At 46.3% G+C, this 19,330-nt stretch overlaps 1 protein-coding gene across 4 annotated transcripts in view; it reads right to left on the bottom strand.

Moving 5' to 3' along the window:
- The window catches only part of CNPY3 (canopy FGF signaling regulator 3), a 31,384-nt gene extending 16,979 nt beyond the window's left edge, over window positions 1-14,405 (bottom strand). For all 4 annotated transcript variants that reach the window (XM_063444218.1, XM_063444221.1, XM_063444217.1 and 1 more), the window contains exons 1-5: window positions 14,324-14,405; window positions 4,892-4,993; window positions 3,568-3,697; window positions 3,091-3,187; window positions 550-672 (exon numbers count right to left, since the gene is read on the bottom strand). In XM_063444218.1, coding sequence (XP_063300288.1) covers window positions 550-672; window positions 3,091-3,187; window positions 3,568-3,697; window positions 4,892-4,985 — 444 coding nt within the window. In that variant the 5' untranslated portion in view covers window positions 4,986-4,993; window positions 14,324-14,405. The remainder of the gene's footprint in view (window positions 1-549; window positions 673-3,090; window positions 3,188-3,567; window positions 3,698-4,891; window positions 4,994-14,323) is intronic.
- Between the last annotated feature and the right edge of the window lie 4,925 nt (window positions 14,406-19,330).

The raw sequence follows: 19,330 nt of genomic DNA, 5'->3' as shown, positions 1-19,330 counted from the left end.
AAGCAGAGGCCCGTGGAATCAGGGACTGTGGGAGGCAGAACCCCAAGGAATCAGGGACCGTGGGAGGCAGAACCCCAAGGAATCAGGGACCGTGGGAGGCAGAACCCCAAGGAATCAGGGACCGTGGGAGGCAGAACCCCAAGGAATCAGGGACCGTGGCAAGATAGGCATCAGAGAATGAGAGACTGTGGCAGGGTAGGCACCAGAATAAGAGGCGAACAAGAGGAACTGAGAAGAAGAACTATAGACTGTGGGAATGGATGAGTGAGTGAGTGAGAATGAGGTGAGGAGATCAATAAGTAATACAACAGATACTCAGAGAGAATGGCATGTGAGTGTGGGACAGCAATAAATAAGTGAGTCTGTGAAAGACAGCAAGTGTAGACCGAGAACACTCCTAGTAACGGAGTGCACTCTCTATTTAGCCCCTTTGCTCCTCACTGTCCCATATATCATTACACCCCCACCCCTCGTTGAAACAAGCCTTCAATCACAGTTACCCCCTCCTCAGACATTTTATAGCAGATTGATGCCCTGATATCCTTGTACCTGTTTCTTCATATCAGCAACCTCCGCAGAAGTTTCATTCCACAAATCATACGGAATATCCATTACCACCTTTACTCCTTTATGGACAAGGTGGTGGAGAGTCTGGAAGGTCTCGGACATCCCCTGTGATAATATAAACACTCATAAGAGTCAAGGTGACAACATTTACATATCTCTGTACATGGAGAGTTACCGTACAGAGGTCTGTATATCTGGCGAATTACTGTACAGAGGTCTGTATATGTAGTGAGTTACCGTACAGAGGTCTGTACATGTGGTGAATTACTGTACAGCGGTCTGTATATGTAGTGAGTTACCGTACAGAGGTCTGTATATGTAGTGAGTTACCGTACAGAGGTATGTACATGTGGTGAATTACTGTACAGAGGTCTGTATATGTAGTGAGTTACTGTACAGAGGTCTGCATATCTGGCGAATTACTGTACAGAGGTCTGTATATGTAGTGAGTTACCATACAGAGGTCTGTACATGTGGTGAATTGCCGTACAGAGGTCTGAATAAGTGGTGAATTACCATACAGAGGTCATTATTTCTACAGAGGTCTGTATACAGTATCTCACAAAAGTGAGTACACCCTTCACATTTTGTAATACATTTTATTATATCTTTTCATGTGACAACACTAAAGAAATGACACTCTGCTACAATGTAAAGTAGTAAGTGTACAGCCTGAATAACAGTTTAAATTTGCTGTCCCATCAAAATAACTCAACACACAGCCATTAATGTCTAAACTGTTGGCAACAAAAGTGAGTAGACCCCTAAGTGGAAATGTCCAAATTGGGCCCAAAGTGTCAATATTTTGTGTGGTCAGCATTATTTCCCAGCACTGTCTTAACCCTCATGGGCATGTAGTTCACCAGAGCTTCACAGGTTGCCACCGGAGTCCTCTTCCACTCCTCCATGACGACTTTACGGAGCTGGTGGATGTTAGAGACCTTGGGCTCCCCCACCTTCTGTTTGAGGATACCCCACAGATGCTCAATAGGGTTTAGGTTTGGAGACATGCTTGGCCAGTCCATCACCTTTACCTTAAGCAAGGCAGTGGTCGTCTTGGAGGTGTGTTTGGGGTCTTTATCATGTTGGACTACTGCCCTGCGGCTCAGTCTCCGAAGGGAGAGGATCATGCTCTGCTTCAGTATGTCACAGCACATGTTAGCATTCATGGTTCCCTCAATGAACTTTAGCTCCCCAGTGCCAGCAGCACTCATGCAGGCCGAGACCATGACACTCCCATCACCATGCTTGACTGTAGGCAAGACACACTTGTCTTTGTACTCCTCACCTGGTTGCCGCCAAACACGCTTGACACCATCTGAACCAAATACTTTTATCTTGGTCTCATTGGACTACAGGACATGGTTCCAGTAATCCATGACCTTAGTCTGCTTGTCTTCAGAAAACCGTTTTAAGGCTTTCTTGTGCATCATCTTTAGAAGAGGCTTCTTTCTCGGACCACAGCCATGCAGACCAATTTGATGCAGTGTGCGTCGTATGGTCTGAGCACTGACAGGCGGACCCCCCACCCCTTCAACCTCTGCGGCAATGCTGGCAGCACTCATGCATCTATTTTCCAAAGACTACCTCAGAATATGATGCTGAGCAAGTGCACTCAACTTCTTTGGTCGACCACGGCAAGGCCTGTTCTGAGTGGAACCTGTCCTGTGAAACCACTGTATGGTCTGTGCAGCTCAGTTTCAAGGTCTTGGCAATCTTCTTATAGCCTAGGCCATCTCTATGTAGAGCAACAATTCTATTTTTCTGATCCTCAGAGAGGTCTTTGTCATGAGGTGCCATGTTGAACTTCCAGTGACCAGTATGAGAGAGTGTGAGAGCGATAACACAAAATTTAACACACCTGCTCCCAATTCACACCTGAGACCTTGTAACACTAACGAGTCACAAGACACCCGGCTGGAAAATTGCTAATTTAGCCCAATTTGGAAATATCCACTGTGTACTCACTTTTGTTGCTAACGGTTTAGACATGAATGGCTTTGTGTTGAGTTATTTTGATGGGACAGCAAATTTACACTGTTATTCAGGCTGTACACTTACTACTTTACATTGTAGCAGAGTGTCATTTCTTCAGTGTTGTCACATGAAAAGATATAATAAAATATTTACAAAATGTGAGGGGTGTACTAATTTTTGTGAGATACGGTATGTAGTGAATTACCGTACAGAGGTCTGTATATGTGGTGAGTTACCGTACAGAGGTCTGTATATGTGGCGAATTACCGTACAGAGATCTGTATATGTGGCGAATTACCGTACAGAGATCTGTATATGTGGCAAATTACCGTACAGAGATCTGTATATGTGGTGAGTTACCGTACAGAGGTCTGTATATGTGGCGAATTACCGTACAGAGGTCTGTATATGTGGCGAATTACCGTACAGAGGTCTGTATATGTGGCGAATTACCGTACAGAGGTCTGTATATGTGGCGAGTTACCGTACAGAGGTCTGTATATGTGATAAATTAGTCCTATGTAAAGGTCAATATAAATCTCACACCTTAGCAAATCGATTGCTGCCGCTACGTTCTTTATGCAAATTGTATTCCAGGAGCCTTTGACAAAGGCCCTCCGTGACTTCAATCAGCCGAATGTCCCTGGGAACAACACATGGTCACTTACAGAGAACATACAGGGATCTATTCCAAAAACAGGAGCTCACGTGAGATTACAGCAGACCTTCATAACGTAGGTCACAATAATCCAGTAAGAATAAATATCAATATGGCAGAGTTTGCAAGGCAGCTGTCAACAGGCACAGTGGGTGAATCTGGCCCGGTGATAGACCTACTGACTATAGGAATGGCTATGAATAGTGAACAACAGGAAAGGAGGTCCAAGTACACTGAGGGTAGCTTTACCAGGGAATGGGTGGGAGAGAGTGGAAAGGACGATGGGAATAGACTGTATATCAGTCTACATTAGTTGGAAAGAGGAGCCCACATACAACACAGATTTAATTTCTCCTACAACTCACGAATTGATGTATTTAATCTTCTTTTTCTTTTTGTCCTCTTCGAGGAATCCATATCGAGTTTCAATCACCTCTCTCGTCCGAGATGTCTCATGAAAAGAGGACTTGAGCTCCACTGCCACATATTTACAAACTGTGGACAAAATATGCACCGTATGGTGGACTGTAAAAGGTATACACACCATCCCAAACCCACCGAGCTGCCAATACACGATCCCAATCTCACCAAACCCCCTGTACACTATCCAAAGCCCCCCAACATATTATCGATCTCACACAACCTATGCACTATCCCAATCCCACCATGCCCATATACACTGTCCCAATCCCACCAAGCCCCTCTACGCTATCCTAATTCCACTAAGCCCCCTACCACATTATCAAACCAAACAAACAATCTATACATTATCCCAATCCCACCAAGCCCCTCCCTGTCACATTGTACCAATTCCATCATGCCCCCGTCACATTATCAATACCACTCAACCTATACACTACCCTATTCCCACCAAGCCCCTCTACACTATCCCGAGCCCCCCCAACACATTATCAATCCCACACAACCTATAAACTGAGCCACTTTCCTGATACCACATTCCTATACATTATCCATATTCCACCAAGCTCTTTTCCAAACACACAATATTATTGAATTCAAACATGCACAACACACTATATCTGCACTGTCTTAGCTACAGGAGGACATGCATTTCAATCATTGTTTGTGAACAGGATCACAACTATTGCTGGAGCTGGGAATGCATGGCCTCAGATCAAGTCTCTCTCATTGTGGCTGAGGACTATCTGGGTATTTTAAGATGGTGGGGTAGCCTAGACTAGTAAACCATCCAATCTACAAGCCAGCAGATATGAAATAAGAAGATTGCCCGGAATACAAGTAAATGTTTATCATGGACTAAATATTACATAAAAAACAGAGCTCTGAAGTCCGTGAGGCCTGTACTGAGGGCAGTTTAATGGTATTACCAGAGCAACCAGGTGATACCTTCTCATACAAAAGCTTTGAGGACTCCCAGGTGCGATTCTCCAAACCATTGCTTTTTCATCAAACATAGCAAGGAGACATCGGACGGCAAAATGATTCAACTAATCAATCCTTTCCGTACTGGAACCTCTAATAACGGTCTGTGTGAAATTGCTAAATGTAAACAGTGTTGTTTATAAAAAGCTGCACGGTTTTCATGAGCAAGGCCAAAGGTGGCAGCATCTTTAAGACCATTAAGATCATTTTGGTGCTTAAACAGACCTGGAACTCCTGCCGTATTTCCAGACAAACAGACACGGAACTCAATTACTATCACACTACCTTCACACTTGCTGGGCAAATGCACCCATTCTCCGTCAGATTTGTCTGCTGTCTGGGAGCCAAGAGGGAGAAGGAGGAGAACAAGAAACCACATACTGAGTCCTGCAAAAAACCAAAACAATTACTGTCCATTCACTAGAGAACATACTACAGAATATAATAATATAATATGCTAAGGGCTACTTAGTGAAATAGCTGAAATGGAAAAATCATCCAAGCCAGCTATACTGACAGTTCACACATTTTGGTCTTAGTTTTGCAATTCACTTTAAATTCCTGACAATTCTTACTTTAGTAAATAACCAAGAAAAGGAACACATGAATACACAGTACATTTGTCCCAACGTCAAGACATATGTGACCCGCTGCGTTTCCCCAATAGTAATAAGATACTAAATACCATATTCCAAGTGAATGGAATGTCAAATGTCGCTCTATGTGACCGTGATAGAGAATTGAGAAATAATAAGAATAAATTCATTCATGCTCCTGTGAACCTAGAGGTATAGAAATAGCCGTTATACATGGAGGTATCTATTGTGTCTGGCTCTACCTATTATTCCATCTATTAGAATTTACTCAAAAAATATAGGGTCCTCCTTAGAAATCTCTAATTATATCTAGGCTTCTGATATATTGTATGGTATCTTGAGAAGTACTCTGCCAGACACAATCTGGTTAGTAAGGAAAAGGTATTGGTAGTATATTGCCAAAAAATATGGAAATAAAATGTTAAATTGATAATAATTCCTACAAAACCAATAAGTCAAAGGTAGAGATAAAACAAAAGTTGGTCTCTTCAAAATAGTCAAAATAGGGAGGTATATATTAATATTATGATAGAGATTAGTAGTGAGAATCCAGTCTGGCAGAGGGTAGAGATATTAGAAAAGCTAGCAGTAAGAATGGATTATGAAGCCTCTCTCCCTGATAAACTAACTACACAGAGAAGGAGCAAAAAGATTAGAACATAATTACAAATTTAAACAGAAAAACCCATGTGCCGTGTCAAGCGCCCATAGAACCAAAAGAGAAAGCAAACGCCCAACGCACCTTCGTCAGGGGGCAAACAAACTACTGATTTTCTTATATACCTTATCTCACCCTAGGCTGTGTCCATAATCAACCAATGAAATGCGTATATCTCTATACAGTGCGTATTACAGTCAGGTCCATAAATATTGGCTCTATACACCAACACAATGGGTTTGAAATGAAACAAACAAGATGTGTTTTAACTGCAGACTTACAGCTTTAATTTGAGGGTATTTACATCCAAATCAGGTGAACGGAGTAGGAATTCCAACAGTTTGTATTTGTGCCTCCCACTTTTTAAGGGACCAAAAGTAATGGGACAGATTAACAGTCATAAATCAAACTTTCACTTTTTTTTTTTTTTTGTGCACAAGATAAACAAACCTGGGTACGCCACAACAGCGGAGTCAATGTAAAGAGAAGTTCAGTGTACAATATTGGTTGTGACATTTGTTAGTCAGGCAGATTATCCTAAATTGGTTCCTCTCTTAGTGTAAGTATGCTAGCTTAGCCTATGTGTCAAGAGGAGGTGGACAGAGGAGTGCCCACTCTGGGGCGCGGTCCTGATCACGCGGAGCTTGGAGTAGGCCCCAGACCTCCATCGGATTTTCTTGCCGGTTTGTGGGAATATAAAGGGCATCTATGCGCTGCTCACCCCTGCAGGTGCCAAGGTGTGTGGCTTTCACCCTTCGATGGAGCGATTTGGGGTGCGATATCTGTCGGATTGTACTCCTGATTTAGGAGCTGAGTGACATTGCTGCCATTTCATCCGGACGCTTGGCTCCGCCTCCTCCAACTTTCACTATTTAATACATGGTTGCAAATCCTTTGCAGTCAATTACAGCCTGAGGTCTGGAACGCATAGACATCACCATACACTGGGTTTCAACCCTGGTGATTCTCTGCCAGGCCTCTACTGCAACCGTCTTCAGTTCCTGCTTGTTCTTGGGGCATTTTCCCCTTCAGTTTTGTCTTCATCAAGTGAAATGCATGCTCAATCGGATTCAGGTCAGGTAATTGACTTGGCCATTGCATAACATTCAACTTCTTTCCCTTAAAAAAACTCTTTGGTTGCTTTTGCAGTATACTTCGGGTCATTGTCCATCTGCACTGTGAAGCGCAGTCCAATGAGTTCTGAAGCATTTGGCCGAATATGAGCATACACATTATCAATAAATACAAAGGAACCAGTTCCATTGGCAGCCATACATGCCCACGTCATGACACTACCACCACCATGCTTCACTGATGAGGTGGTATGCTTTGGATCATGAGCAGTTCCTTTCCTTCTCCATACTCTTCTCTTCTCTTCCCATCACTCTGGTACAAGTTGATCTTGGTCTTATCTGTCCATAGGATGTTGTTCCAGAACTGTGAAGGCTTTTTTAGATGTTTTTGGCAAACTATAATCTGGCCTTCCTGTGTTTGAGGCTCGCCAATGGTTTACATCTTGTGGCTCGCCAATGGTTTACATCTTGTGGTCTTGTGAAGTCTTCTCTTGATTGTTGGCTTTGACACACATACACCTACCTGCTGGAGAGTGTTCTTGATCTGGCCAACTATTGTGAAGGGTGTTTTCTTCACCAGGGAAAGAATTCTTCAGTCATCCACCACAGTTGTTTTCCGTGGTCTTCCGGGTTTTTTGGTGTTGCTGAGCTCACCAGTGTGTTCTTGCTATTTCCGGATGTTCCAAACAGTTGATTTGGCCACACCTAATGTTTTTGCTATCTCTCTGATGGGTTTGTTTTGTTTTATCAGCCTAATGATGGCTTGCTTGACTGATAGTGACAGCTCTTTGGATCTCATATTGAAAGTTGACAGCAACAGAATCCAAATGCAAATAGCACACTTGAAATGAACTCTGGACCTTTTATCTGCTCTTGTCAATGGGATAATGAGGGAATAACACACACCTGGTCATGGAACAGCTGAGCGGCCAATTGTCCCATTACTTTTGGTCCCTTGAAAAGTGGGAGGCACATATACAAACTGCTGTAATTCCTACACCGTTCACCTGATTAGGATGTAAATACCCTCAAATTAAAGCTAAACGTCTGCAGTTAAAGCACATCTTGTTCATTTCATTTCAAATCCATTGTGGTGGTGTATACAGCCAAAAAGATTAGAATTGTGTAGATGTCCCAATATTAATGAACCTGACTGTATATCTCTATACAGTGTGCGTGTTCTCTCTCTCTCTCTCTCTATACAGTGTGCGTGTTCTCTCTCTCTATACAGTGTGCGTGTTCTCTCTCTACACAGTGTGCGTGTTCTCTCTCTACACAGTGTGCGTGTTCTCTCTCTCTATACAGTGTGCGTGTTCTCTCTCTACACAGTGTGTGTGCTCTCTCTCTCTCTCTATACACAGTGTGTGTTCTCTCTCTCTCTATATATATACAGTGTGTGTTCTCTCTCTCTCTATATATATATACAGTGTGTGTTCTCTCTCTCTCTATATATATATACAGTGTGTGTTCTCTCTCTCTATATATACAGTGTGTGTTCTCTCTCTCTATATATACAGTGTGTGTTCTCTCTCTCTATATATATATATATACACAGTGTGTTCTCTCTCTCTCTCTATATATATATATATATATACAGTGTGTGTTCTCTCTCTCTATATACAGTGTGTGTTCTCTCTCTCTATATATATATACACAGTGTGTGTTCTCTCTCTCTATATATACAGTGTGTGTTCTCTCTCTCTCTATATATATATATACAGTGTGTTCTCTCTCTCTCTCTATATATATATACAGTGTGTTCTCTCTCTCTATATATATACAGTGTGTGTTCTCTCTCTCTATATACAGTGTGTGTTCTCTCTCTCTATATATACACAGTGTGTGTTCTCTCTCTCTCTATATATATACAGTGTGTGTTCTCTCTCTCTATATATATATACAGTGTGTGTTCTCTCTCTCTCTATATATATACAGTGTGTGTTCTCTCTCTCTATATATATACAGTGTGTGTTCTCTCTCTCTATATATATACAGTGTGTGTTCTCTCTCTATATATATATACAGTGTGTGTTCTCTCTCTCTCTATATACAGTGTGTGTTCTCTCTCTCTATATATACAGTGTGTGTTCTCTCTCTCTATATATATATATACAGTGTGTTCTCTCTATCTATATACAGTGTGTGTTCTCTCTCTCTATATATACAGTGTGTGTTCTCTCTCTCTATATATATATATATATATATACAGTGTGTTCTCTCTCTCTCTATATATATATACAGTGTGTGTTCTCTCTCTATATATATATATATACAGTGTGTTCTCTCTCTCTATATATATATATATACACAGTGTGTGTTCTCTCTCTCTATATACAGTGTGTGTTCTCTCTCTCTATATACAGTGTGTGTTCTCTCTCTCTATATATATATACAGTGTGTGTTCTCTCTCTCTATATACAGTGTGTGTTCTCTCTCTCTATATATAGTGTGTGTTCTCTCTCTATATATATACAGTGTGTGTTCTCTCTCTCTCTATATACAGTGTGTGTTCTCTCTCTCTCTATATACAGTGTGTGTTCTCTCTCTATATATATATATACAGTGTGTGTTCTCTCTCTCTATATATATATACAGTGTGTGTTCTCTCTCTCTATATATATACAGTGTGTGTTCTCTCTCTCTCTATATACAGTGTGTGTTCTCTCTCTCTATATATATATACAGTGTGTGTTCTCTCTCTCTCTATATATATATACAGTGTGTGTTCTCTCTCTCTCTATATATATATATATACAGTGTGTGTTCTCTCTCTCTATATATATACAGTGTGTGTTCTCTCTCTCTATATATATATATATACAGTGTGTGTTCTCTCTCTCTATATACAGTGTGTGTTCTCTCTCTCTCTATATATATACAGTGTGTGTTCTCTCTCTATATATATATACAGTGTGTGTTCTCTCTCTCTATATACAGTGTGTGTTCTCTCTCTCTCTATATATATATATACAGTGTGTGTTCTCTCTCTCTCTATATATATATATACAGTGTGTGTTCTCTCTCTCTATATATACACAGTGTGTGTTCTCTCTCTCTATATATACACAGTGTGTGTTCTCTCTCTCTATATATACACAGTGTGTGTTCTCTCTCTCTATATATACACAGTGTGTGTTCTCTCTCTCTCTATATATATATATATACAGTGTGTGTGTTCTCTCTCTCTATATATACAGGGTGTGTTCTCTCTCTCTATATATACAGTGTGTGTTCTCTCTCTCTATATACAGTGTGTGTTCTCTCTCTCTCTATATATATACAGTGTGTGTTCTCTCTCTCTCTCTATATATATATACAGTGTGTGTTCTCTCTCTCTATATATATATATACAGTGTGTGTTCTCTCTCTCTATATATATATATACAGTGTGTGTTCTCTCTCTCTATATACAGTGTGTGTTCTCTCTCTCTATATATACAGTGTGTGTTCTCTCTCTCTATATATACAGTGTGTGTTCTCTCTCTCTATATATATATATACAGTGTGTTCTCTCTCTATATATATATATATATATACAGTGTGTGTTCTCTCTCTCTATATACAGTGTGTGTTCTCTCTCTCTATATATATATATACAGTGTGTGTTCTCTCTCTATATATATACAGTGTGTGTTCTCTCTCTCTATATATACAGTGTGTGTTCTCTCTCTCTCTATATATACAGTGTGTGTTCTCTCTCTCTCTATATATACAGTGTGTGTTCTCTCTCTCTATATATATATACAGTGTGTGTTCTCTCTCTCTATATATATACAGTGTGTGTTCTCTCTCTCTCTATATATATATACAGTGTGTGTTCTCTCTCTCTCTATATATACAGTGTGTGTTCTCTCTCTCTATATATACAGTGTGTGTTCTCTCTCTCTATATATACAGTGTGTGTTCTCTCTCTCTATATATACAGTGTGTGTTCTCTCTATATATATACAGTGTGTGTTCTCTCTCTATATATATACAGTGTGTGTTCTCTCTCTCTATATATATACAGTGTGTGTTCTCTCTCTCTCTATATATATATACAGTGTGTGTTCTCTCTCTCTCTATATATACAGTGTGTGTTCTCTCTCTATATATATATACAGTGTGTGTTCTCTCTCTCTATATATACAGTGTGTGTTCTCTCTCTCTATATATATACAGTGTGTGTTCTCTCTCTCTATATATATATATATATACAGTGTGTGTTCTCTCTCTCTCTATATATACAGTGTGTGTTCTCTCTCTCTATATATACAGTGTGTGTTCTCTCTCTCTCTATATACAGTGTGTGTTCTCTCTCTCTCTATATATATATACAGTGTGTTCTCTCTCTCTCTATATATATATATATACAGTGTGTGTTCTCTCTCTCTATATACAGTGTGTGTTCTCTCTCTCTATATATATACAGTGTGTGTTCTCTCTCTATATATATATATACAGTGTGTGTTCTCTCTCTATATATATACAGTGTGTGTTCTCTCTCTATATATATACAGTGTGTGTTCTCTCTCTCTCTATATATACAGTGTGTGTTCTCTCTCTCTCTATATATATATACAGTGTGTGTTCTCTCTCTCTATATATATATACAGTGTGTGTTCTCTCTCTCTATATATATATATACAGTGTGTGTTCTCTCTCTCTATATATATACAGTGTGTGTTCTCTCTCTTTCTATATATACAGTGTGTGTTCTCTCTCTCTCTATATATACAGTGTGTGTTCTCTCTCTCTATATATACAGTGTGTGTTCTCTCTCTCTATATATACACAGTGTGTGTTCTCTCTCTCTATATATACAGTGTGTGTTCTCTCTCTCTATATATATACAGTGTGTGTTCTCTCTCTCTATATACACAGTGTGTGTTCTCTCTCTCTCTCTATATATACAGTGTGTGTTCTCTCTCTCTATATATATACAGTGTGTGTTCTCTCTCTCTCTATATATACAGTGTGTGTTCTCTCTCTCTCTCTATACAGTGTGTGTTCTCTCTCTCTATATATATATATATATATATACAGTGTGTGTTCTCTCTCTCTCTCTCTCTATATACAGTGTGTGTTCTCTCTCTCTATATATATACACAGTGTGTGTTCTCTCTCTCTATATATATATACAGTGTGTGTTCTCTCTCTCTCTATATATATACAGTGTGTGTTCTCTCTCTCTATATATATACAGTGTGTGTTCTCTCTCTCTCTATATATATATACAGTGTGTGTTCTCTCTCTCTCTCTATATACAGTGTGTGTTCTCTCTCTCTCTCTCTATATATATATATACAGTGTGTGTTCTCTCTCTCTCTCTCTATATACAGTGTGTGTTCTCTCTCTCTCTATATATATACAGTGTGTGTTCTCTCTCTCTCTATATATATATATATACAGTGTGTGTTCTCTCTCTCTATATATACAGTGTGTGTTCTCTCTCTCTATATATATACAGTGTGTGTTCTCTCTCTCTATATACAGTGTGTGTTCTCTCTCTCTATATACAGTGTGTGTTCTCTCTCTCTATATACAGTGTGTGTTCTCTCTCTCTATATACAGTGTGTGTTCTCTCTCTCTATATATACAGTGTGTGTTCTCTCTCTATATATATACAGTGTGTGTTCTCTCTCTCTATATATACAGTGTGTGTTCTCTCTCTCTATATACAGTGTGTGTTCTCTCTCTATATATATACAGTGTGTGTTCTCTCTCTCTATATATACAGTGTGTGTTCTCTCTCTCTATATATACAGTGTGTGTTCTCTCTCTCTATATATACAGTGTGTGTTCTCTCTCTCTATATATATATACAGTGTGTGTTCTCTCTCTCTATATATATATACAGTGTGTGTTCTCTCTCTCTATATACAGTGTGTGTTCTCTCTCTCTATATATACAGTGTGTGTTCTCTCTCTCTATATATACAGTGTGTGTTCTCTCTCTATATATACAGTGTGTGTTCTCTCTCTATATATATACAGTGTGTGTTCTCTCTCTCTATATACAGTGTGTGTTCTCTCTCTCTATATATACAGTGTGTGTTCTCTCTCTCTATATACAGTGTGTGTTCTCTCTCTCTATATATATACAGTGTGTGTTCTCTCTCTATATATATACAGTGTGTGTTCTCTCTCTCTATATACAGTGTGTGTTCTCTCTCTCTATATATACAGTGTGTGTTCTCTCTCTCTATATATACAGTGTGTGTTCTCTCTCTATATATACAGTGTGTGTTCTCTCTCTCTATATATACAGTGTGTGTTCTCTCTCTCTATATACAGTGTGTGTTCTCTCTCTCTATATATACAGTGTGTGTTCTCTCTCTATATATATACAGTGTGTGTTCTCTCTCTCTATATATACAGTGTGTGTTCTCTCTCTCTATATATACAGTGTGTGTTCTCTCTCTCTATATATACAGTGTGTGTTCTCTCTCTCTATATATACAGTGTGTGTTCTCTCTCTATATATATACAGTGTGTGTTCTCTCTCTCTATATATACAGTGTGTGTTCTCTCTCTATATATATACAGTGTGTGTTCTCTCTCTCTATATACAGTGTGTGTTCTCTCTCTCTATATATACAGTGTGTGTTCTCTCTCTCTATATACAGTGTGTGTTCTCTCTCTCTATATATACAGTGTGTGTTCTCTCTCTCTATATATATACAGTGTGTGTTCTCTCTCTCTATATACAGTGTGTGTTCTCTCTCTCTATATATACAGTGTGTGTTCTCTCTCTCTATATATACAGTGTGTGTTCTCTCTCTATATATATACAGTGTGTGTTCTCTCTCTCTATATATACAGTGTGTGTTCTCTCTCTCTATATATACAGTGTGTGTTCTCTCTCTATATATATACAGTGTGTGTTCTCTCTCTCTATATATACAGTGTGTGTTCTCTCTCTCTCTATATATATACAGTGTGTGTTCTCTCTCTCTATATATATACAGTGTGTGTTCTCTCTCTCTATATACAGTGTGTGTTCTCTCTCTCTATATATACAGTGTGTGTTCTCTCTCTCTATATACAGTGTGTGTTCTCTCTCTCTATATATACAGTGTGTGTTCTCTCTCTCTATATACAGTGTGTGTTCTCTCTCTCTATATATATACAGTGTGTGTTCTCTCTCTCTATATATACAGTGTGTGTTCTCTCTCTATATATATACAGTGTGTGTTCTCTCTCTCTCTATATATACAGTGTGTGTTCTCTCTCTCTATATATATACAGTGTGTGTTCTCTCTCTCTATATATATACAGTGTGTGTTCTCTCTCTCTCTATATATACAGTGTGTGTTCTCTCTCTCTCTATATATACAGTGTGTGTTCTCTCTCTCTCTATATATACAGTGTGTGTTCTCTCTCTCTGTCTGTCTCTGTCTGTTACTCACTCTGTCAGGTTCGCTGTTTCCGGTTAATTCCTCTCACGTGACCAGCAGCCAATCAGAGAGCTCGGAGTGTCATGTGACCGACCGATAGCACCTTTATCACATGAATAGACACCAGCCAATCAAGGACAGCCGGTAACCATGGTAACAGACTGCACTTCCTGCATCGGTACCGCCCCCTAAACACCAGCCCCGCCCCCACCGCCCCCCCCCAAACACCAGCCAGGCTCCCTCACTGCTCCCCCCAAACACCAGCCAGGCTCCCTCACTGCACCCCCCAAACACCAGCCAGGCTCCCTCACTGCACCCCCCAAACACCAGCCAGGCCCCCTCACTGCACCCCCCAAACACCAGCCAGGCCCCCTCACTGCACCCCCCAAACACCAGCCAGGCCCCCTCACTGCTCCCCCCAAACACCAGCCAGGATCCCTCACTGCTCCCCCCAAACACCAGCCAGGCTCCCTCACTGCACCCCCCAAACACCAGCCAGGCTCCCTCACTGCACCCCCCAAACACCAGCCAGGCCCCCTCACTGCACCCCCCAAACACCAGCCAGGCTCCCTCACTGCACCCCCCAAACACCAGCCAGGCTCCCTCACTGCACCCCCCAAACACCAGCCAGGCCCCCTCACTGCACCCCCCAAACACCAGCCAGGCCCCCTCACTGCACCCCCCAAACACCAGCCAGGCCCCCTCACTGCTCCCCCCAAACACCAGCCAGGATCCCTCACTGCTCCCCCCAAACACCAGCCAGGATCCCTCACTGCTCCCCCCAAACACCAGCCAGGCCCCCTCACTGCTCCCCCCAAACACCAGCCAGGCCCCCTCACTGCACCCCCCAAACACCAGCCAGGCTCTCTCACTGCTCCCCCCAAACACCAGCCAGGCTCCCTCACTGCTCCCCCCAAACACCAGCCAGGCCCCCTCACTGCTCCCCCCAAACACCAGCCAGGATCCCTCACTGCTCCCCCCAAACACCAGCCAGGATCCCTCACTGCTCCCCCCAAACACCAGCCAGGCCCCCTCACTGCTCCCCCCAAACACCAGCCAGGCCCCCTCACTGCACCCCCCAAACACCAGCCAGGCTCTCTCACTGCTCCCCCCAAACACCAGCCATGCTCCCTCACTGCTCCCCCCTAACACCAGCCCTGCTCCCTCACTGCTCCCCCCAAACACCAGCCAGGCTCCCTCACTGCACCCCCCAAACACCAGCCAGGCTCCCTCACTGCTCCCCCCAAACACCAGCCAGGCCCCCTCACTGCTCCCCCCAAACACCAGCCAGGCCCCCTCACTGCACCCCCCAAACACCAGCCAGGCTCTCTCACTGCTCCCCCCAAACACCAGCCATGCTCCCTCACTGCTCCCCCCTAACACCAGCCCTGCTCCCTCACTGCTCCCCCCAAACACCAGCCAGGCTCCCTCACTGCACCCCCCAAACACCAGCCAGGCTCCCTCACTGCTCCCCCCAAACACCAGCCCTGCTCCCTCACTGCTCCCCCCAAACACCAGCCAGGCCCCCTCACTGCACCCCCCAAACACCAGCCAGGCTCTCTCACTGCTCCCCCCAAACACCAGCCATGCTCCCTCACTGCTCCCCCCAAACACCAGCCATGCTCCCTCACTGCTCCCCCCAAACACCAGCCCTGCTCCCTCACTGCTCCCCCCAAACACCAGCCCCGCCCCCTCACTGCTCCCCCCAAACACCAGCCAGGCTCCCTCACTGCTCCCCCCAAACACCAGCCAGGCTCCCTCACTGCACCCCCCAAACACCAGCCAGGCTGCCTCACTGCTCCCCCCAAACACCAGCCAGGCTGCCTCACTGCTCCCCCCAAACACCAGCCAGGCTCCCTCACTGCTCCCCCCAAACACCAGCCCTGCCCCCTCACTGCTCCCCCCTAACACCAGCCCTGCTCCCTCACTGCTCCCCCCAAACACCAGCCAGGCTCCCTCACTGCTCCCCCCAAACACCAGCCAGGCTCCCTCACTGCACCCCCCAAACACCAGCCAGGCTCCCTCACTGCTCCCCCCAAACACCAGCCAGGCTGCCTCACTGCTCCCCCCAAACACCAGCCAGGCTCCCTCACTGCTCCCCCCAAACACCAGCCAGGCTCCCTCACTGCTCCCCCCAAACACCAGCCAGGCTCCCTCACTGCACCCCCCAAACACCAGCCAGGCTCCCTCACTGCTCCCCCCAAACACCAGCCCCGCCCCCTCACTGCTCCCCCCAAACACCAGCCATGCTCCCTCACTGCTCCCCCCAAACACCAGCCAGGCTCCCTCACTGCTCCCCCAAACACCAGCCAGGCTCCCTCACTGCTCCCCCCAAACACCAGCCAGGCTCCCTCACTGCTCCCCCCAAACACCAGCCAGGCTCCCTCACTGCACCCCCCAAACACCAGCCAGGCTCCCTCACTGCTCCCCCCAAACACCAGCCAGGCTGCCTCACTGCTCCCCCCAAACACCAGCCCCGCCCCCTCACTGCTCCCCCCAAACACCAGCCATGCTCCCTCACTGCTCCCCCCAAACACCAGCCAGGCTCCCTCACTGCTCCCCCCAAACACCAGCCAGGCTCCCTCACTGCACCCCCCAAACACCAGCCAGGCTCCCTCACTGCACCCCCCAAACACCAGCCAGGCTCCCTCACTGCTCCCCCCAAACACCAGCCAGGCTGCCTCACTGCTCCCCCCAAACACCAGCCAGGCTCCCTCACTGCTCCCCCCAAACACCAGCCAGGCCCCCTCACTGCTCCCCCCAAACACCAGCCAGGCCCCCTCACTGCACCCCCCAAACACCAGCCAGGCTCTCTCACTGCTCCCCCCAAACACCAGCCATGCTCCCTCACTGCTCCCCCCTAACACCAGCCATGCTCCCTCACTGCTCCCCCCAAACACCAGCCCTGCTCCCTCACTGCTCCCCCCTAACACCAGCCATGCTCCCTCACTGCTCCCCCCAAACACCAGCCATGCTCCCTCACTGCTCCCCCCTAACACCAGCCATGCTCCCTCACTGCTCCCCCCAAACACCAGCCCTGCTCCCACACTGCTCCCCCCAAACACCAGCCCCGCCCCCTCACTGCTCCCCCCAAACACCAGCCAGGCTCCCTCACTGCTCCCCCCAAACACCAGCCAGGCTCCCTCACTGCACCCCCCAAACACCAGCCAGGCTCTCTCACTGCTCCCCCCAAACACCAGCCAGGCTCCCTCACTGCTCCCCCCAAACACCAGCCAGGCTCCCTCACTGCTCCCCCCAAACACCAGCCCCGCCCCCTCACTGCTCCCCCCAAACACCAGCCAGGCTCCCTCACTGCTCCCCCCAAACACCAGCCCTGCTCCCTCACTGCTCCCCCCAAACACCAGCCATGCTCCCTCACTGCTCCCCCCAAACACCAGCCCCGCCCCCTCACTGCTCCCCCCAAACACCAGCCAGGCTCCCTCACTGCTCCCCCCAAACACCAGCCAGGCTCCCTCACTGCTCCCCCCAAACACCAGCCCTGCCCCCTCACTGCTCCCCCCTAACACCAGCCCTGCTCCCTCACTGCTCCCCCCAAACACCAGCCAGGCTCCCTCACTGCTCCCCCCAAACACCAGCCAGGCTCCCTCACTGCACCCCCCAAACACCAGCCAGGCTCCCTCACTGCTCCCCCCAAACACCAGCCAGGCTGCCTCACTGCTCCCCCCAAACACCAGCCAGGCTCCCTCACTGCTCCCCCCAAACACCAGCCAGGCTCCCTCACTGCTCCCCCCAAACACCAGCCAGGCTCCCTCACTGCACCCCCCAAACACCAGCCAGGCTCCCTCACTGCTCCCCCCAAACACCAGCCCCGCCCCCTCACTGCTCCCCCCAAACACCAGCCATGCTCCCTCACTGCTCCCCCCAAACACCAGCCAGGCTCCCTCACTGCTCCCCCAAACACCAGCCAGGCTCCCTCACTGCTCCCCCCAAACACCAGCCAGGCTCCCTCACTGCTCCCCCCAAACACCAGCCAGGCTCCCTCACTGCACCCCCCAAACACCAGCCAGGCTCCCTCACTGCTCCCCCCAAACACCAGCCAGGCTGCCTCACTGCTCCCCCCAAACACCAGCCCCGCCCCCTCACTGCTCCCCCCAAACACCAGCCATGCTCCCTCACTGCTCCCCCCAAACACCAGCCAGGCTCCCTCACTGCTCCCCCCAAACACCAGCCAGGCTCCCTCACTGCACCCCCCAAACACCAGCCAGGCTCCCTCACTGCACCCCCCAAACACCAGCCAGGCTCCCTCACTGCTCCCCCCAAACACCAGCCAGGCTGCCTCACTGCTCCCCCCAAACACCAGCCAGGCTCCCTCACTGCTCCCCCCAAACACCAGCCAGGCCCCCTCACTGCTCCCCCCAAACACCAGCCAGGCCCCCTCACTGCACCCCCCAAACACCAGCCAGGCTCTCTCACTGCTCCCCCCAAACACCAGCCATGCTCCCTCACTGCTCCCCCCTAACACCAGCCATGCTCCCTCACTGCTCCCCCCAAACACCAGCCCTGCTCCCTCACTGCTCCCCCCTAACACCAGCCATGCTCCCTCACTGCTCCCCCCAAACACCAGCCATGCTCCCTCACTGCTCCCCCCTAACACCAGCCATGCTCCCTCACTGCTCCCCCCAAACACCAGCCCTGCTCCCTCACTGCTCCCCCCAAACACCAGCCCCGCCCCCTCACTGCTCCCCCCAAACACCAGCCAGGCTCCCTCACTGCTCCCCCCAAACACCAGCCAGGCTCCCTCACTGCACCCCCCAAACACCAGCCAGGCTCTCTCACTGCTCCCCCCAAACACCAGCCAGGCTCCCTCACTGCTCCCCCCAAACACCAGCCAGGCTCCCTCACTGCTCCCCCCAAACACCAGCCCCGCCCCCTCACTGCTCCCCCCAAACACCAGCCAGGCTCCCTCACTGCTCCCCCCAAACACCAGCCCTGCTCCCTCACTGCTCCCCCCAAACACCAGCCATGCTCCCTCACTGCTCCCCCCAAACACCAGCCCCG

Source organism: Pelobates fuscus, chromosome 2 (assembly GCF_036172605.1).
Source record: "Pelobates fuscus isolate aPelFus1 chromosome 2, aPelFus1.pri, whole genome shotgun sequence".
Classification (NCBI taxonomy): domain Eukaryota; kingdom Metazoa; phylum Chordata; class Amphibia; order Anura; family Pelobatidae; genus Pelobates; species Pelobates fuscus.
This window is presented reverse-complemented; position numbering and strand designations above follow the sequence as displayed.